Source organism: Pocillopora verrucosa, chromosome 11, assembly GCF_036669915.1.
Source record: "Pocillopora verrucosa isolate sample1 chromosome 11, ASM3666991v2, whole genome shotgun sequence".
Taxonomy (NCBI): Eukaryota; Metazoa; Cnidaria; class Anthozoa; order Scleractinia; family Pocilloporidae; genus Pocillopora; species Pocillopora verrucosa.
This window is the reverse complement of record NC_089322.1, coordinates 18,727,582-18,748,782: the sequence shown is the minus strand read 5'-3', so window position 1 is coordinate 18,748,782 and position 21,201 is coordinate 18,727,582. Positions and strand designations below refer to the sequence as shown.

General features: G+C 37.8%; 1 protein-coding gene and 2 long non-coding RNA genes across 4 annotated transcripts; 2 read left to right on the top strand and 1 right to left on the bottom strand.

Moving 5' to 3' along the window:
- Positions 1–1,483: 1,483 nt before the first annotated feature.
- LOC131777176 (uncharacterized) lies at positions 1,484–20,020 on the top strand. The gene is made up of 10 exons (XM_066174079.1): positions 1,484–1,503; positions 2,112–2,162; positions 2,911–2,962; positions 3,247–4,019; positions 4,433–4,523; positions 4,673–4,788; positions 14,539–14,589; positions 18,072–18,126; positions 18,562–19,091; positions 19,304–20,020. The coding sequence occupies exons 1-10, from the start codon at positions 1,484–1,486 to the stop codon at positions 19,794–19,796; spliced, it is 2,232 nt and encodes a 743-aa protein (XP_066030176.1). The 3' UTR covers positions 19,797–20,020.
- On the top strand, positions 5,917–7,624 carry LOC131777451 (uncharacterized). Its single transcript, XR_010719203.1, has 3 exons — positions 5,917–6,267; positions 6,581–6,622; positions 6,899–7,624. It is a non-coding gene; the product is annotated as an uncharacterized lncRNA (long non-coding RNA).
- On the bottom strand, positions 10,557–12,469 carry LOC136284411 (uncharacterized). Of its 2 annotated transcripts, XR_010719200.1 has the most exons (4): positions 12,443–12,469; positions 11,967–12,134; positions 11,612–11,653; positions 10,557–11,335 (listed from the first exon to the last, which is right to left on the bottom strand). It is a non-coding gene; the product is annotated as an uncharacterized lncRNA (long non-coding RNA). The 2 variants fall into 2 exon arrangements; XR_010719199.1 differs by lacking the exon at positions 12,443–12,469 and having other exon boundaries at positions 11,967–12,240.
- Positions 20,021–21,201: the final 1,181 nt, after the last annotated feature.

The window sequence follows — 21,201 nt, the reverse complement described above, 5'->3', positions numbered from 1 at the left end:
CGCTTTTAACAACAGCATCATCCCTTCAAGTCTAATTACAGCCGGAAACTTAAAGGCCACCAGGCCACAGTTTTTATCATCTATGTGAAATCGATGCACATACCTAAAATCCGTCCACCAGACCGTCCAATCCGCTGTAGATAGAAGAATGAGTTCCACACGAGAGCTCGAGGTGGGAGCGAAGAACGCTTGTCCAATTTAGCTTAATGAAACTAAACTCCCTTTGTTAGCACTTGCTTTAGAGGACGTTGATGTTGTTTCCTAACGGAGTAACATCTAGGGACTAATTTGCCGTCAAGAGAAACTATTCACACGTCTCCATCCAGAATGTTGTTGAACAGGCCTAGGTCGATTTCAATATCAGGAGCGAGTATTGTTCCTGCGCAGATTTCGTGACTCGCCCCAACCAGTATTACTGGTTGTGACCTAAACCAATAATACTGGTTGTGGCCTAAACTAGTAGTACTGGTTGTGGTCGAAATCAGCAATGCTGGTTGGGGCCTCAACACCGTGTACACGATTTCCGCATTCATTGTCGTGCTCTGCCGAACGCTGTACGAATAACACATCAAAAGCCCGTCGGGTAAACATTTGTGACTACTTGCAGGAGCAAAATTCTTCTAATTTGTTCCATTATGAGGTATGTATTTGTAAGAGTTAGCTAAGGTATCCGAGACAAAACTTTCAAGTTCTTCCTTATCTTATTTCTCATTACAAGATTTCAATGATGCCCCCAGAAACTCTCCCTTCTGTCTCGAATGTTTTTCTCGTCTCATCATTCATATTTTGCGTCTGTAATTTTTATATTGAACTTTATCTTTAAATTGCTACCGAATTACAGACAGCTTGCATTTGAAATATACTCTTCTTTTTGAAATCTAGTCCACGCTCGTGACAAGACGAAAAAACATCTTTCTCTTTTTCTTTACGGAGCTCAAAACTTACCATCTTCCTTATTTAATAATTTTATATAATTTGAGACTACTACCTCAAATTACTGGGCGCAGAAGTGCGTTTCCGGCAAAAGGAAACCAATGCTATTTATCAACAATTTTAACATGACATTGCATAAAAAATACTACTGCGCGTGAGGAGTGCGTTTCCGGCAAAAGAAATGCGTTTCCGGCAAAAGAAAACCAAAGCTATTCATCAACAATTTTAAGGTAACATCGCATAAAAAATACTACTGGGCGTAAGAAGTGCGTTTCCGGCAAAAGGAAACCAATATTATTCATCGACAATTTTTACATAACATCGCATAAAATATATTACTGAGCATAGGAAGTGTGTTTCCGGCGAAAGAAAACCAACGCTACGCATCCACAGTTTTATAAAACATTGCATAAAATATATTGCTGGGCGCAGAAAGTGAGTTTCTGGCGATCATCAACAATTTTTAGAGAAAATTGCAAATGTAAATGTCCCATTTGTCGCCACATTATGGCTGGCAGAGACGCTTTGCGTAAAAAAAAATTGTTTCCAAATGCATAACCCGGCTGAAAGGTAAAAATATTTTATAACATTCATTCAGTAAAATCATTTTGGATGATTGTGTTTGCGGTTCTCGTTCAGTGCACGCGTTGATCTAAGAACTCCTTTTTCCGTTAGTTACAGAATGGAAATAAGGCAGCCCTAGCTAATAAGCTTATTGCCCTCGCTCTTGGTCAGTTTACAAGAATTTCGAAAAACTAATTTAGTGGTTCTTTTTTTCATACGATAGTAATTAACGATTCTTTTTATTCTCATTTAATTTTACTAAACGTTTCTTCCTTACTATTCCAACTGTACTTCCGGCACAAAGTCGCTCGATTTACCATAGAAGTTAGATGTGATGTTTCACCTGAATCACTCAGTGATACGACTCATTCAGTCGATAAGATTTTGCTTTTTATGAAATGTATATGTCTGACTTACCTCGAAATAAGCTTTTGCCTGTTTATTTTGTCGTTTTACCCTACTACCTGTTCAAACTCTACACGCCTGGGTTAGACCTATCAAGCTGCTCCCATTCCTCGTTCCTACGGACTGAACAAGGGAGAAATATCTTTGGACGAACCCAGTAATATCATCTGTCGAAATCAAAACGACATGATTTTCCCTTTTTCTTGCAGCTTAAGAAATAATGATTTTTCTGCTGAGGAGATGGAACATTTTGATACAAGGTATAGTGATGTTAGTCGGTTGTTAGATTAGATAATTGTTGTGTACTTGAATTTCATCGCAATCTATCGCCCATAATGTATCTCTTTCATGGATTAGCCTTGGTAGAATGAGTGATGGTAAAATCAAATTGACTGAAAAACATCGAAGGAACTGTCCGCTCTGATATCATGGACTGAATTGGGTAAAGTTGATCCGGATGAATTAGAGTTTTAGACTTGTTTTGCGTTTGGAATTCGTTCAAATCCGGCGCATAGGTAAATTTGTGTCCTTTAAAAAATATCATTATGTTGCAACTGTAAAATTACCAGTGTTTCTCTTTTAACGCATGAATCTCAGTTTTTAGCACTGCGGTAAAAAATTTCATTGAGACTTATATTGATGGTGTGCAGCGAGCTAAAACTTTGGTTACTTTGGCCGAAATGAACCAAGGTGACAACGTCATTTTCAACAGCAGCCACGCGGCAACAGTACTGATCATTCGCGCCTGTAAGCGATCACAACCTTTTGCTCTCGCTCACAGGAATATCGTGCATTCTAAAGGAAATCTCCCAAACTCGGCTGAAGCCAAAGACAAGGAAGTCCAATTACCCTCCTTTAATGTGGATAAAGGGGAAACCATGAAATAAGATTGTAACAAATTAGTGACTGGAGTTCTGCAAATTTAGAATTACGTTGGTAGAGATACATAATACAACAATGCTGAGTTAGGAGGTTTTTATTATAATATTTTTTTACTACCTTTTAAAGGTCTAATGATTCAAGAAGTTCCGCAAGTAATGCCGAAACCCCAGACTCTGAGGTAAGTTCAGACAACGCAAATGTTCGATTCGATTGATTATGTGACGTAGTCTAGAATGACACTGTGACTGCAAAGATTTATTTGATTTCCTAAAGGAGCTGGAGAAGAAGTTTTAGGAATAAACAAGGGCAAAAGTGAAATGTGGCAAACTTTGTGGGTCTTCTAGATCTCTAAGGGACGATTTAAACAAGAGCTGTTTCGAAAGAAGGAATCATTTTTTATTGTAGCGTGGCGTCCTCGTCTCGGAAACATTAGGAAGAAAATCGCGTTTTTTATTTCTCTAGTTTACAGAAGTCAGTCAGGGCCATGCCACAAGCAATATGGGTGCACGTAACAACCTAAATGAGCCGTCTACGGACAATGTGGCTCTCGAAGAAGGACAACAGCCAAACAATCAGCAGTCTGATGTTAAAAAGGCCAGTGGTTCAACTACTCCTAACGAGGAGCCCGACCGGACTGTCAGTCGCAAGAGTACTGATTTAGAAAAACCAGGAGGTTACCAGATGCTACATGGAGGACGACATGCTACAGGAAGTGATGAAATGTCTACTTCCATTCAAGGAAATGAATCAGCCAGCACTATGACATTTGGGGAAGAATGTCGCCCTGTTTCAGAAATGGATCTCAACGCAGGTCGACCTCAGTCACCTCAGCTGGGTACTGAAGATGCTTCAGGCCATTCTATCTGTAATGGTGGAGCTGGTAATGCTCTACCTCAAGGAGACCAAGTTGAACTGGTTGACAGGATGGAGAGACCGGAACATCAGCCTTTTCCTCTGCAGGAATGTGGTATCCAAGTCAATGTGTTGAGTGTACCTATTCAGGAGACGGAACTATTCAGATCACAGGAGTTAGGTACTCGCCAAACATTTCATCAGGGTTATACCTGGAATCATCCCTTGCAGGAGATGGAGCAGCCAGCTTTAAGACGGCCACGTGAAACTTCCGGCTTGCTTGCTTGTCACCAGCCTCGTGATGATGACTCCATAAATGTAGTGAGTTCTGTGGGTAGCATCCAACAGCATATTGAGCATGGCTGTGAGCGCCAAGAAATAAGGTTATGGCAAGGGCAACTTGATAGGCTAGTATTGCATCAGTTGAACACTACCATTTTTGGCACTTTAGATGAAAGGATTTTTTTACCGTATTGAAAACACATGCGTGACTTGAGCGTCAGTTCGATACCATAAATACTATTTGGAAGGAAAATTACTTCACACGAATTTTGAATTGGAGAAAAAGCCACCAGGAATTTATTGGTTTCATCAAGATCCCCGGAAAGTCGGTTTGGTATAGCCAGCTCGTTTAAACAAGAGAAGCTGCTTTACTTATAGATAAAGTATCAAAATATCTGTCTTACAATAATTTACTGAAGACACTAACGTAATTTCAGTCATGAGTCATGTTATGTTTAAAAAGGAAACGAAATATGTTTCGTTTTCCCTAAAATCTGTAGTGGTTTATTTACAGGTCTGCTTCACAAAAAGCCGTAAGGAACAAACAGAATCCTCGAGAGACTTATTTCATAGTGAAATATACAAACGTTGAGCAGTTTCGCCAGGTTGGCTTTCCTTTTTCTTTCTAATATGTCATTACAGTATTTCTTTCTTTTAATTGATTTAAGCAGGAAGACACAACACTTTTTAAAGTAACATGTTTTGCCAGTTTCTTTTCTTACGTTTCATTTCTATCTAATTTTAATACCGTCAGGCCGATGACAACGGATTGGCACCAGCTGTTTTCGGTCCCGCCATTGACTCCGATAGCTTTGAATATAAATTTGGGGTAAGGATGTATCCCAATGGAGTTGGTGACGGAAGAGGCAGGTATGTTGCCATCTTTGTCCACATGATGGAGGGTGAGCACGATGATTTCTTAACTTGGCCTTACGCTGGAAGAATTACTTTGTCAGTTTTGGATAGAAATGGACAAAGGCACAACGACATCAGCCACACCTTGCAAGCTAAACCAATGTTAGCTGCTTTTCAAAGGCCTCGGGAAACCATTTGCCCTATTGGATATGGCCTCATTTACTTCGCTACACTGTAAAATGAAAAGAGCCAAATTGACCCCAAAAGCCAAATTGGCCCCAATTTCTCGAGGGCCAGTTTGGCCCATCAAGGTTCGTTTTGGACTATTTGAGCCAAAACGGGCGGGACAGGTACCATTTCGACCCCTCCAAAATCTGAATTGGCCCCTATGAATTCTACTTTGGAACTTTTTCTCAATTTGGCCCTTCCAAGAGCCAAGTAGGATTGACCAATTTGGCCCCAAAGAGGTGCAATTTTTGAAAAAAAAAGAAAAAATAATTTTCTTTTTTCGACCATATTTCGTTCCCTATACTATTCCTTATAAAGTGTTCAAATTTTCAACGGTTCCTCTCGTAACTGAACACCGAGTCACACAACGAATTAATCGTTGGCTTTTTCTCGAGACGTGAGCGTCAGCTGCCTGTGATGGCATTAGTCGAACCGCCCTAGACCACGTGCGTCGGAAACAATGAATTATAGCAGCGAATTCGTCACTGAAGTGGCTGTTTCTTGGCTACAGTCGCATGGAATGAGACTTAAGAAAGGAAAGGTAGGCAAAAGAAATTTCTTAACAACGTATTTTACTGCAACTTTACATTCACAAACTTGACCGCTCCATTGATCTTTGTTCGTATCTTATCTTGCAGAAAAAGACGGTTGCGATGGCCAAGATCTCCTTGCCATCGCCCAAGATGCAGACGTACCAAGGCACTACATCCCTATTATAAAAGAGCGTCTAAAGCTCAAGAAATTGATTGCAATGAACGCTGAACCTAGAGATGACACAAGTTCTTCGTCGGTACGATAATTAATTTTCCTACCAGAGAATTTGACACATGGTTCGCCTCTTCTCCCGAGTCTTGTTGAGTCTCAGCGGTTTCGCAACTAAAGTCACGTGATCAAATTTTGGCGCCGAGAGATAGAGACGGTTACAGTTCGAATACTGCATTTGCACAAGATGGATTTAACTTATTTCAAGATTCTCTGATTTTAGGATCTCTCACTCTGAATTCTTAATCTTTTTCTTGAAAAGATGAACTGATATTTTTATGTCTATGTCTTTGTTTGCATCCACTTAAGCTGATTTTTTGGCTCTCACTCTTTCAGCGTGCAGAATCAAGTCCTTCGAGTAAGACGGTTCAAACGTCGATTGATGATTCAAATAACATCAGCGATTATGGAAATTTAGAGGTGACATTGGCACCGAAAGAAAAGGGTAAATCGCCCAAGGATCTCTGTTTTACGGACGAGGCGACAGAACTGAGCACTGTCTAAGTAAGTTCTTGCATATTAAACTTAGCAGGATGGTGAAGAGTACATTATCGATTACTTTCTTTCGATTATATCCTAAAGGAAAACACACAAGGTGCCAGTTGGTCAGTTAAAGATGACAAATCTCGGGGATTGCACTTACAAAAATGGCGAGATTTGCTTTATTTTTATTGAAATATATTAGATATGTATTTACTTGCACCATGCATGAAACAAAGTAAACCCAATTTTTAAATCTGGTAAATTAAAAAATTAGTGAATTGATAGGATGATATCAGACAGTTTAATTTTTTTGAAAACAAATATTTACCTACAGGTTCCTCCTGAATGGCTTTCAAAATTCCAACTACCATCGAGGGTAAGAAACTTTTCTTTGTTTTGTTTTTTAAGTCTACAAGCAATCCTTATTTATTCATGAATACTGAACTAAAACTGAAGTGCATAGAGGTATGATTTCTTTTCTTGATAAGTACATATACAGTTTGGTGAAAATACATCATTGATGATCACCATTATTGTGTTTTTACTTCTTATGCACAGTTTGCTTACAAATATTTTGCAACTTTGTAGTTGCAAAAATTTACTGTTCTCCAACAACAAATTAATTTGCTCATTTGTTTGTTTTTTTGTACAGTTCTCTGCCTCAGTAGAGTTGGATACCAGGAAGGGATATCTCATCAGCAGCCTAAAGTACTCTGAGAAACAGTGGATTGCAAAAAAAAATTATTGCAGAGTAGCCTTGTATGGTTAGCAGGATACTAGACTAAGTTGACTTGGAAACTGAATGGATTGGTATGGTCTAAAAATCTATTGCTTCACCTCTTAAACTAAAAAGTTGCAAAATAATCACTCTCACCTTTTAAGTTCATGACCTTTGTTCTTGTGTGTTTGTCATCACATGCATTTAATGAAGTTGTGACCATTTTGGAGGTACAAGTCCAAAAAACTGCTACTTTGGTACTAAGATGAACAGCTAAAATTTCTGAGCCCATTTGCCAATGAAGTCCAGATACAAAGGTTCAAGTACTTTGGGGTTGTATTAATTTTGCCTTTTTGTTTAGTTTTTTTGATTTTGCAATTTTTTAAAATATTCCTGTTGACAAACCATTAGATAAATATTGGACATAGAATAGCTGATTTTTTTCAGATATTTTGGGAGTCATACATTACTTTTTCAAGTCTTGAATGGGAGACAAATTACACACATTGAGCTAAACTTCCACTTCCATTTCTGGTGTTTTAGCTTGTAGTTTTAGAAAAACAATATATATATATATGTAAATGTGGGGGTAGAGTCTACCTTGGCATAAAGTGCTCAATGCTGTGGTAGCAGAGCTAAGTATACATAAGTTAAAGAATTAAAGAGGACACATCAGTTCTATGTGACTCTGAATTTCGCACTTAAGTGCTTGTCAGACAGAACTTTTCTGTCTGACAAGTGCTTAGGTGCAAAACTCAGTCACAGAGAATTGATGCGTCCTCTTTAATTCTTTAACTTAAGTGTGTATATATATATTCTTTTTTTTTCTGGCTACAGGCACTTTTTGTACTTTGGCTTGATTTTAATGTGGTTGTAAAACTTGTTTTTATTGCATAGAGTAGCTGATGTTGATTCAGCAATAAGAGATTATGTCCAGCTCAAATTTTAATTGTTGGAGATCTTCAATACATCAATCACCTGAATATAGTAACAGAGGGAAGTGTAATTTTGTCACTTCTCACAAGAAAAGATTCTTGATGCTCTCATTGGGTTACTTGGCTCATTTATATTTTCTTACAATCGGTCAAAGGCAATTTGGACTTTTTTTAGAGCAAGCATTGCTTGAAATTGGGCACAGGCAGACTCTTGTCACTGTTTCCTCTATTTTCAATGACTTGGCAAATACCTGCGGTAGTACTTGCTGATAGTTTATATTTTGATAATATCTAAAGTAGCAATATGAGTGCATGTATTCTCAAATCCACTGGAAGAATACTCTTTGCTGCTCTAAGGCTTTTTGTTTTTCATATGCACAAATCAAACAAGATCTATATTCTTGTGCAGTAACTGGACCATTTGTTGCCTCTGTCTTATTTTGATAATTTTCTGTACTTTAAATCAGTCTTAATTATAAGCTGCTTTACATTACTGCATTTGCTAAGTCATTGAAAAGGGAAGCTTTACTCACAAGTGTCTCTTGAGTGTAATTTCTTGCAATGCTTGCACTATTAAGAAGTATACTGATTTAGGGAAGAGATCTATTTTAGAAAATGGTTGAATTAATGTTAAATATGTATGTATGTTATATTCTTTCACATGATGTTTTAAAGTTTGTCTGTTTTATACCACAATTAAGATTCATAATAACTGTAAAATCAGGTAGTGTAAAAGGTTTTTACATAAACAATATCTAGAACCTAATAAATGAGTGTTTGAAAGATAAAGTATGTGGTGTATTTTCATTATTTGAATGTAAGGGGGAAAATCAGCATGGAGAGGAAAGAGCCCTCTACTTCTGAAGTGGCCCACATTGGAGCTGAATTGGCTCTTTTTAAAGGGGCCATTTGTGAGAGGGCTGAAATTTCTGGGGCTGTTTTGGCCCCTATAAATTTCAAAGTGGCCCCTGTATTTTTCAAATTCACCCTTCACATGGTCCAATTTGGCCCCTACAACGGGGTCAATTCAGCCCCAAAATTGGTGCCAAAAACAGCCCCATTTCAATGGGGCCGAATTGACCCTAAGCGAGTGCCAAACTGGACTCACTCGTTTTGGCCCCATTTTTGGGGCCAAATCAACTCTTTCAATTTTACAGTGTAGGATAGAACTGTTCTTCGGTCCTCAATTTGTAAAAAACGATGAACTGTTTTTGAAAATTGATTTTTCATCAAAATGAAAAAACAAAAGTGAATCTCTGAATATTCGTACACTGTAAAATTAAAAGAGTTGATTTGGCCCCAAAAATGGGGCCAAAACGAGTGAGTCCAGTTTGGCACTCGCTTAGGGTCAATTCGGCCCCATTGAAATGGGGCTGTTTTTGGCACCAATTTTGGGGCTGAATTGACCCCGTTGTAGGGGCCAAATTGGACCATGTGAAGGGTGAATTTGAAAAATACAGGGGCCACTTTGAAATTTATAGGGGCCAAAACAGCCCCTGAAATTTCAGCCTTCTAACAAATGGCCCCTTTAAAAAGAGCCAATTCAGCTCCAATGTGGGCCACTTCAGAAGTAGAGGGCTCTTTCCTCTCCATGCTGATTTTCCCCCTTACATTCAAATAATGAAAATACACCTCTATCTTTCAAACACTCATTTATTAGGTTCTAGATATTGTTTATGTAAAAACCTTTTATGCTACCTGATTTTACAGTTATTAAGAATCTTAATTGTGGTATAAAACAGACAAACTTTGAAACATCATGTGAAAGAATATAACATACATACATATTTAACATCAATTCTAAATCAGTATACTTCTTAACAGTGCAAGCATTGCAAGAAATTACACCCAAGAGACACTTGTGAGTAAAGCTTCCCTTTTCAATGACTTAGCAAATGTGGTAATGTAAAGCAGCTTATAATTAAGACTGATTTAAAGTATAGAAAATTATCAAATTAAGACAGAGGCAACAAATGGTCCAGTTCCTGCACAAGAATATAGATCTTGTTTGATTTGTGCATATGAAAAACAAAGAGCCTTAGAGCAGCAGTGGATGTGAGAATACATGCACTCATATTGCTACTTTAGATATTATCAAAATATAAACTATCAGCAAGTACTACCGCAGGCATTTGCCAAGTCATTGAAAATAGAGGAAACAGTGACAAGAGTCTGCCTGTGCCCAATTTCAAGTAATGCTTGCTCTAAAAAAAGTCAAAATTGCCTTTGACTGATTGTAAGAAAATATAAATGAGCCAAGTAACCCAATGAGAGCATCAAGAATCTTTTCTTGTGAGAAGTGGCAAATTACACTTCCCTCTGTTACTATATTCAGGTTATTGATGTATTGAAGATCTCCAACAATTAAAATTTGTGCTGGACATAATCTCTGATTGCTGAATCAACATCAGCTACTCTATGCAATAAAAACAAGTTTTACAACCACATTAAAATCAAGCCAAAGTGCAAAAAGTGCCTGTAGCCAGAAAAAAAAAAAGAATATACATATACACACTTAAGTTAAAGAATTAAAGAGGTCGCATCAATTCTCTGTGACTGAGTTTTGTGCCTAAGCGCTTGTCAGACAGAAAAGTTCTGTCTGACAAGCGCTTAGGTGCGAAATTCAGGGTCACAGAGAATTGATGTGTCCTCTTTAATTCTTTAACTTATGTATACTTAGCTCTGCTACCACAGCATTGAGCACTTTATGCCAAGGTAGACTCTACCCCCACATTTACATATATATATATATATATATTGTTTTTCTAAAACTATACGCTAAAACACCAGAAATGGAAGTGGAAGTTTAGCCCAATGTGTGTAATTTGTCTCCCATTCAAGACTTGAAAAACTAATGTGTGACTCCCAAAATATCTCAAAAAAATCAGCTATTCTATGTCCAATATTTATCTAATTGTTTGACAACAGGAATATTTTAAAAAATTGCAAAATCAAAAAAACTAAACAAAAAGGCAAAATTAATACAACCCCAAAGTACTTGAACCTTTGTATCTGGACTTCATTGGCAAATGGGCTCAGAAATTTTAGCTGTTCATCTTAGTACCAAAGTAGCAGTTTTTTGGACTTGTACCTCCAAAATGGTCACAACTTCATTAAATGCATGTGATGACAAACACACAAGAACAAAGGTCATGAACTTAAAAGGTGAGAGTGATTATTTTGCAACTTTTTAGTTTAAGGCAAGAGATTCAGCACCACAAAATTGTCTCTCTTCACTGCAAGCAGAAGAGGTGAAGCAATAGATTTTTAGACCATACCAACCCATTCAGTTTCCAAGTCAACTTAGTCTAGTATCCTGCTAACCATACAAGGATACTCTGCAATAATTTTTTTTTGCAATCCACTGTTGCTCAGAGTACTTTAGGCTGCTGATGAGATATCCCTTCTGGGTATCCAACTCTACTGAGGCAGAGAACTGTACAAAAAAACAAACAAATGAGCAAATTAATTTGTTGTTGGAGAACAGTAAATATTTGCAACTACAAAGTTGCAAAATATTTGTAAGCAAACTGTGCATAAGAAGTAAAAACACAATAATGGTGATCATCAATGATGTATTTTCACCAAACTGTATATGTACTTATCAAGAAAAGAAATCATACCTCTATGCACTTCAGTTTTAGTTCAGTATTCATGAATAAATAAGGATTGCTTGTAGACTTAAAAAACAAAACAAAGAAAAGTTTCTTACCCTCGATGGTAGTTGGAATTTTGAAAGCCATTCAGGAGGAACCTGTAGGTAAATATTTGTTTTCAAAAAAATTAAACTGTCTGATAACATCCTATCAATTCACTAATTTTTTAATTTACCAGATTTAAAAATTGGGTTTACTTTGTTTTATGCATGGTGCAAGTAAATACATATCTAATATATTTCAATAAAAATAAAGCAAATCTCGCCATTTTTTTAGGTGCAATCCCCGAGAATTGTCATCTTTAACTGACCAACTGGCACCTTGTGTGCTTTCCTTTAGGATATAATCGAAAGAAAGTAATCGATAATGTACTCTTCACCATCCTGCTAAGTTTAATATACAAGAACTTACTTAGACAGTGCTCAGTTCTGTCGCCTCGTCCGTAAAACAGAGATCCTTGGGCGATTTACCCTTTTCTTTCGGTGCCAATGTCACCTCTAAATTTTCATAATCGCTGATGTTATCTGAATCATCAATCGACGTTTGAACCGTCTTACTCGAAGGACTTGATTCTGCACGCTGAAAGAGTGAGTGCCAAAAAATCAGCTTAACTGGATGCAAACAAAGACATAGACATAAAAATATCAGTTCATCTTTTCAAGAAAAAGATTAAGAATTCAGAGTGAGAGATCCTAAAATCAGAGAATCTTGAAGTAAGTTAAATCCATCTTGTGCAAATGCAGTATTCGAACTGTAACCGTCTCTATCTCTCGGCGCCAAAATTTGATCACGTGACTTTGCGAAACCGCTGAGACTCAACAAGACTCGGGAGAAGAGACGAACCATTCATGCGTCAAATTCTCTGGTGGGAAAATTAATTATCGTACCGACGAAGAACTCGTGTCATCTCTAGGTTCAGCTTTCATTGTAATCAATTTCTTGAGCTTTAGACGCTCTTTTATAATAGGGATGTAGTGCCTTGGTACGTCTGCATCTTGGGCGATGGCAAGGAGATCTTGGCCATCGCAACCGTCTTTTTCTGCAAGATAAGATACGAACAAAGATCAATGGAGTGGTCAAGTTTGTGAATGTAAAGTTGCAGTAAAATACGTTGTTAAGAAATTTCTTTTGCCTACCTTTCTTTTCTTAAGTCTCATTCCATGCGACTGTAGCCAAGAAACAGTCTCTTCAGCGACGAATTCGCTGCTATAATTCATTGTTTCCGACGCACGTGGTCTAGGTTCGACTAATGCCATCACAGGCAGCTCACGCTCACGTCTCGAGAAAAAGCCAACGATTAATTCGTTGTGTGACTCGGTGTTCAGTTACGAGAGGAACCGTTGAAAATTTGAACACTTTATAAGGAATAGTATAGGGAACGAAATATGGTCGAAAAAAGAAAATTATTTTTATATTTTCTTTTTTTTTCAAAAATTGCACCTCGTTGGGGCCAAATTGGTCAATCCTACTTGGCTCTTGGAAGGGCCAAATTGAGAAAAAGTTCCAAAGTAGAATTCATAGGGGCCAATTCAGATTTTGGAGGGGTCGAAATGGTACCTGTCCCGCCCGTTTTGGCTCAAATAGTCCAAAACGAACCTTGATGGGCCAAACTGGCCCCCGAGAAATTGTGGCCAATTTGGCTTTTGGGGTCAATTTGGCTCTTTTCATTTTACAGTGTAGAGTTCCTAGGAACATTAGACAGTGGCGAAAACGTGAAAAAGTTTTACCACGCTTCCTTATTATGTCACAGATTATTCACGTGATTTAATGTTTCTCTTACAACGCTTCGATTAACTCCCACTCACAGCTCCAATCTCAATCGAAAATACTCCTACGTAAACATCCCGTTGTAAGCACGCGAAACAATGCCATATATGGGGCGATAAAACAAGTGCCGCATGTTTGGCCAGAGCTGTAAGAAGGATCAAAGCGGCCAAGCAAATCTTTGAAAACCGGTCCCAAACTACATACTTAAGAACAATGATTGCGTTCGTCCTTGAGAACTATAGAATACGCGACAAATACGTATATATATATATATATAAAAAAAAAAAACAAATTCACACATTCAGAATAAATCAAATTACTTTCACTTATGGTGAAGGGAAAAAGGAATGGCCTAACTTTTACGAAATGTTCGGTCAAAATCTGCCGATTTCTGCCGCTTTTACCGACATTGAAAATGAAGCCACTACAGTGCAACGCAATCGGTGTGTGCATACCCTCAGCCAGACGGAGCATTGACCGATGAGTAATGTCACAAAACGAGGTTAAAAAAACAAGTGGAGGCGTGTGGTTTTGAAAAAAAACAAAAAACAATAGGATCGGCGAAGAGAGGGGAGAAACATGGTATGATTGGCTGTAAATCTATCGTTCTCTTATGTAGTCAATATACTCCACTTCTCGTGATGTCATGGTCTCCGTGGCGTGGAAAAAACAACCAATGGGATCGGAGTAAAGCACGGTTAATATGAAAGAAATCTAAACAACACATCCACTTTGTTTGACACGGTCAAACGGAGGTTCCGTACAAGTTACGCATCAAAAGTCCGTCGGGTGAATACTTGTGACAACTTTCAGCTGTAAAATTTTTACAATTTCTTCCATTATGAGGTATGTACTTGTAAAAATAAGCTTGGTTATCCGAAAAAAAAACCTTTTAGTTCTTCTTACCTTACTTTTCATGGCAGGATTTCGATGATGCCGCTACTCACTTTTCCTCTGTCACAAAGGTTTTTATCGTCTCATCATTCATCTTTTGCGTCGGTGACTCTAAAATTGAACTTTATCTTTAGATTGCTACTGAATTACAGACAGCTTGCATTTCAAATAACGCAAAAAGCGCTATACCTATCAGAGCCCGTATCGAATGATAAACAGGGCCTGCTCGCATTCCTTGTTCTTACGGACTGAACAAGAAAGCCTAACCCAGTAATATCATCTGTGGAAATCGAAACGACATGAGTTTCTCTATTTCTTGCAGCTCAGTGAATAACAATTTTTCTGCTGAGGAGATGGAACAGTTTGATACAAGGTATAGTGACGTTGAAAATAAAATCGACAGAAAAGCACGAAAGGAACTGTCAATCAACAGTTCTTAGATAACATTGCATAAATTATTTTGTTCTTAGAATGATAACTGCATAAATTATATTACAGGAGGCAGGAAATCGTCATCAACTGACAGTTTTTATTTTCGGGTGAATTTGCAATTCAGCGTCCGCGTTAAAATATATACTTCGCTTTAAGGACATAGAGCGGTTTTTGGTATAGAGTAAGAAGAGCAGTAACGAGCGACACAATAAATTTAGTGCCCGGTTTCTTCTAATGAAGAAATGCGATCGATCACTAACGCGGCTTGACATATTAAAGATTTCTCATCTTTTCCTCAGTATCTTTGGCCTAACCTGACTTTTTCCACAGGCAAAAGCCTCTAATAGCTAATTTTCAGATTCTTCAAGCTTAAAATAAATACATGAAAAATCATGTGAGACTGTAAAGTCTCGAAAAGGTTGGTTGTGCGAATGGATAACACAGAGATTTTGAAAGGATAAAGCAAACAGATCTAGTTGTTTACATCACTTCCGTACCCTCCTCTGGTGAAAGCCAACATTTAGAAAAACTAAGCTACTTTGTTCAAAGATTTCAAGTCTGACTCGGTCATGTGCAAACTGATAGTTTATGGGTCAATCTTTGTGTCTGGAATCTCTCAAATTGAATTTCAAACTGTAGTAAAAATACTGATCTGCTTCAATTTTAGTATCAACTCAACTTTACCGTACCATACTGAGGTCTCGTAAGAGGTCCCATTTCAACAAGAGAACGTTTGCGAAATAATATCTCTAGAAAAATTAGCGTGAGTCTCCAACATTGACAAACGAAGTTCAATAGGTCGTAACGAGAACATCAACAAGAGAAAGTATGAATTAAGAATTAAGCGTAAAGCACGCCGCACGCCTTAAACCCTGTGTTAACAGTTAGTTTGTTATTCGAGAATATCCAATTTTGGAGCACAAGCTGAACTTTGTAAACTTGATGAAGAAAAATTCACTAAAAAACCAGTGAACCTTGATTCAAAACGCACAGGTCACGCATAATTGTGATAACTGGTCCTTTATAAAATAATTTTAACTCTGCATTAATTCAGGTATAGCTGAAGTTTCGAAAACTACGAACATGTTCTCGCTATATTCCATTCCACAAGAAAGTTTGCGTGGCAAACAGCACTTAAATTTATTCACATCTCGACCCACCTCCTAACACACCTCTTGTGTAAGCCAATTAGAACCGAACTTGAACATAGCTGTCAATCTGATTCGATCTGCATGACCCAGGATGACTTTCATTCTCTGACACCGTACGCTGGGTTGCACACATTTCAAAACAACTTTGATAACAACTATGTTACTCGAAACAATTTGTTAATATAGGATGTGGTTAGACTTATAATGTAAGTAAATACATTCAACAGGTCTATGATATCGAAATAAACTAGACATACCTAAGCTTGCTCGGTTTAATCACTGCGTTCATATCCCTCAACGTCCAACATGATTTATGAAATATTTTCCGGTAAAGCATTACACATGAATTCGACAATTTGAATCGAAATCTCTGATCCTTAACTATTAATGACATAAGAAAGCGCGCTCTGTCATGAAAATGAAGTGAAAAATCGGTTCTTGGAGAGACTTCGCTACACTTGTCCAGTAAAATAAGTTTGATTGGCTTGAGAACTCAGCGAGAGTATATCATAGCTAGCTAAGACTGAATTATGAAAGTTCAAAGAGACGTAAGCTAGTTTTCCTGTACTAACCATAACACCAATCATAAATCTGAACAAATATTGCGATCTTTCTCGAGGTCAAAATCCAACACAAACCTTGCCAATCCTCGATCATAAGATATCTCTACAGACAGAAGATATGTCTCGATAGAAAGCGAAAGTTACAATGGTCGTATATTAAACTTTTATTTATGTTGTCAACCCTTCCTGTAATCACAGCCGGCAACTTAAAAGCCAGTGGCTTGCATTACTTATCAATTCTTTTAATGAGCCCATAGATATGTTTAGCAAAGGAGTTATTCTACCTCAGCGTTTACGATTTTGTTAAATTATTATTAAGGATAGAACGCATCTAGATCGACTTTGCTTCGCTGCGTTCTCATAATTGCGTTGACGAGATCGTCTATCCCCAGCACAAATTATTCGCCTCGAAATAATCTGATACAGCGAATGATCGCTCAGTCCTGAGATCTTGCCAAGCTGACACTCGAATTTTAAAATTCGCAACTCATATGTAAGTGGATGCGCATACCTCATATCCGTGTTCACCAGACCTTCCAAATGAATTGATTCACTGCAGATAGAAGAATGAGTCCCACACGAGAGGTGAAAGCGAATAACGCTTGTCCAATTGACTTGACGAAACTAAACTCTCTTGTTGGCACTTGCTTTAGTGGACGCACGTTGATGCTGTTTCCTAACGGAGTAACATCTAGGGAATAATTTTCCGTCAAGAGAAACTATTAACACGTCTCCATCCAGAATAAACTGAAACAGGCCTAGGTCGACTTCAACATCACGAGCGAGCATTTACCTTAATACAAAGATTCTCAAGCCCTGACTGAGCTTGGTTTGATCACGGACGCTTAGTTTTTCCATATTGTAGACCATAATGTCGCGAAGAGTGATAAAGAACTGAGCTTTTAGACTGACTATCGAAAGATCAATCGCTTCCGCGTTCGATCACTGAAACGCCACTGAGCCTGCGCAGATTGCGTCAGCCAACGTCATCATTACATAAATGATTAACTTAGTACAGCGGAAACGTAAATGCTGCCTTTAAATAAATTTTGTCACTGAGGTCATGAAAGTGGTCACAAAAACAAGTGGAGGCTTGTGGAGCTTTTAAGGAGTAACTAATTTATGCAATTATAACATTGCATAAATTACATTACATCATATAAACTGAACGAACAACTGTGAAAATACATCGTTCGCCCAATAAGACACGCACGGTAAACGTTACGCATGAATTCGAAAATTATTTTTCTGCCGAGGAGATGGAACATTTTGATACAAGGTAGAGTGATGTTAGGATTAAAAATTGTTGTGTACTCGCATTTTATCGCAATCTATCACTCATCATTTATTGGCCTTGGTAGAATGAATAATTGACAGAAAAGCATCAAAGGAACGTGATTTGTTCATTTCATTTAGTGATCTTTAATGAGGATGCTCCACTCATACCAACATGATAGGTTTTGCATAAGCGCACTTGACCCTTTGAACCTGTGTATTCTCATCACTACGCATGCTCTTTTTGCAATGTTTACGAGGCAAAAACACATATTTTGCACTCATTCTTAGGGTCTTACTCGTCTGTCGAGCACGGACCAAATATGACTTATCAAAATTATTGGAACAATCTCGCAATTTAAGATACAGGGCAAGAAATTTCAATGCAATACAAATTTAAAATCAATTTATATCATTTTGTTTATGTTTTCAAGAAGGAACGGTGCAAGATTTTCCGCCGCGTGTGATAATGAATTACCAGTTTCTGAGGTGAGCACCTTTAGCGCCTATAATGATGGCTTCAAAGCGTGATGTTAATACTTTGAATAAAGAATGAAATTCGTAACACACAACTTCGTTATAATAATTGGAGAATTCCGAATTCATTGAAATCGAAGATTGAAATTTGGAAAACAACACTTAGGGTTACAAAGTGAATCTCCAATGTCTTTGTTCATAAGAATAAATTTTTTATCTGCCTTACCTAGTTCCTCCCCTTTAATTTAGCAATTGCTGAAAAAGAGGGGAAACGATAGATGTTTTTTTTTCTAATGAAACTATACGTTTTTACAAACCAGACTGACAAAATTTGACAGACCGTGATTTGTAATCATTCTAATGAAAACTACTCGATCGTCCAGGTGATTGCAAGAAACGCGTGAACGATTACTATTCTTGAGCATGATCAATTCTCTATCTTTGTAGGCTCAAGCGTTGTTATTTGCTGATGATGGAGCTTGTGATGAAGCATCATCCTTCGCCGAAGAGGTGAATTTGCCTCCTAATTCGACAGCAGTTAGAGACCAGCTACAGCTCCTTGAACCATGCGCAGGAGACGAAGCCCTGAATGTGTTTTACCCTATCCAGGTGGAAAATCTGCTTTCGGATCAACGAGTGGAGACACCAGAGCCGCCAACCTACCAGCAGGGAGATTGTGCACTTCATAATGGATTGAGTTCACCTACTCAGGAACCAGCAGTACAAGATGCACCACCAGCAGCAGATAGCTCAGTGGGTTATCCTGTACAAGAGAGTGATCAGGATGTTCGAGGTAGTCACCTGGTGCAAGAGACGTCAGGCCTGCCGCTACTGAGAGGATATGATCAATCTCGATGTCATCAGCAAACCAACGATTTCCAAGTTAATGGTGTGAGTTCCCTCGGCGAGAATGACCAAGCAATTCAGCAAAGCTGTACTATGCAAGAAATGCGATTGTGGAAAAATGAAACAACCAGGCAAGTATCATTAGGCTTAGAAAAATGTTTCTTTCACGAAATTATCTAGTGTATCAGAGAAAGGATTGACTGTTTCTAATCAGTGAGAATTTGCTGAGGGGTTTTGCTTATAAGCTTGACCATAGGAAACCGGAAATTTTTTCCTTCTTCAGCTCCATGCTTAGCGGAAAGAGTTCATTTCAGAACTTAATTGATAAACTACTTTTATGTAGGACCAAGCCACAAAAAGCCACAAAGGGAATGAATGCACGAGATGCATTTGTCATAGCAGAGATTACTGAGGTTAGCCAGCATCGCTATGTTGATGCCAATGGAAGCACAACTGCTGTCTTCACCTGTCCTATCAAAACCGATCGCTATGGATACAAGCTTGGCTTGAGGATATACCTCAATGGCGTAGGTGATGGAAGAGGCAGGTTTGTTGCCATCTTTGTGCACATGATGATGGGGAAGTATGACAACTTTGAAGTAAGGTGGCCTTTTACTCAGAGGATCACGCTGTCCATTATAGATCAGAGTGGTGCCGAACGCCATTTAAGCCAAATCCTTCAAGCTCAGCCTAATATGATAGCCTTTCAGAAGCCAACAGAAGAGATAAGTCGTACGGGATGCGGTTTTGTAAATTTTGCTTCCATAGAAGAAGCATTTAGTCATGCTTATGTAAAAGATGACAAGCTCTTTCTTAAAATTGAGTTTTCTCCCTAACTGCTAGATAACGTGCTACTCTCTACACACTCGACTGCAAAACTTTAGGTCTAAAAAAAGTAAGCAATGAACGATGAGACTCAACGTCTTTATGGGTACACATTTATATAATCGCTACGATTGGTTGCGCGTGGTAAATGATAGAAGCCATCCACGCTTTTTTGAAATTGAAGAAATGAACTATCGTAAACAAGGATTTTCATGATGAATAATGAAAAAATAAAGCATGGATAATGTGGGCTGCGCTTCTATCTATAGAGGTATCCTTTAAGTACTGGATGATAACTGTTTTTGACTAAAATTTTACAAAGAGTAGTGCTAAATTTGAAAAACCCCCATTTATGAAACATCCTTATATCCTGGAATCCTTGCTTAATTTTGTCTAGTACCAGCGTTGGCACATAACATTATTATTATATGCGCTATATGCGCACTTGTGTGGTGTTGCCTGGATGCTGAAGTGAGTAATTAAAGCTTTGATTTTTCTCACCACAAACAGGGACAGAAGAACATAGGAACATGTAGTTTTTGTGGCTATCATTCAGCGAACTATTTCAACCATTAGTAGTCAAAAAAGATAACCGTATGTTTTTTTAATTGCAAGGGAAATAAATTAAGTACGAGCCATATTGCCAAAAAATAACCGTTAGTCGCTGAAACCATCACCTTATTGAGAACCTCTGATGAGAGGCGAAATCCACAAGATTCTATTTACTAGAAGTGTAGTCATTTGTGTAATTTTTAAAAAGTGGCAAGCTGTCCAGATGATACTATGTGGTCCTTATGTGTATATCTCTTTTACCTCTATTAGTAGACTAGTATGACCAGCTATATAAGTGAAGCACAAAAAAGTAACATGTACGTTACAGCCTCTGAAGGTATTTGTAATATCTAGAGAGCTACGTTGAGGTTTAATCAGTCTTTTTGAGAGTCAAGGTTATATTCTTTTAAGTTTGTCGCTTTAACTGACTCACATAATCTCAACTATTTTTAATTTCTTTGGCAAATTATTTGCTCTTTTCTTCCTCATTATACGTCTCTTTTAACAATTCATCCAGTTTTGCTCACGACGTCAAAAAGGTTGCTCAAACGAAACATGCTTTTTTTCCATAAGAGTTACTTGAATCGATACGCACTTGAAATCCTGATTTCAACGTTAATCCAAAGCATTATCTGTGAGATAATTGGAATTACTCCATTTGTTTTTAAAATCCAAACCAACTATCCTTTCGTAGAGAAACCCTTTTTCAGAATAGGCAGATAGAAGTAAAATTAAGTGTATCGTGCTTTTACAAAAGACATGTCATTGTCATTAAATTGAGTCGTACAATATTTTTCAGCTTGCTGGTTGTAGCTTGTCAAAAAGAAAATATTTGAAAGTTCTCTATTTTAGAAGCTTGATACT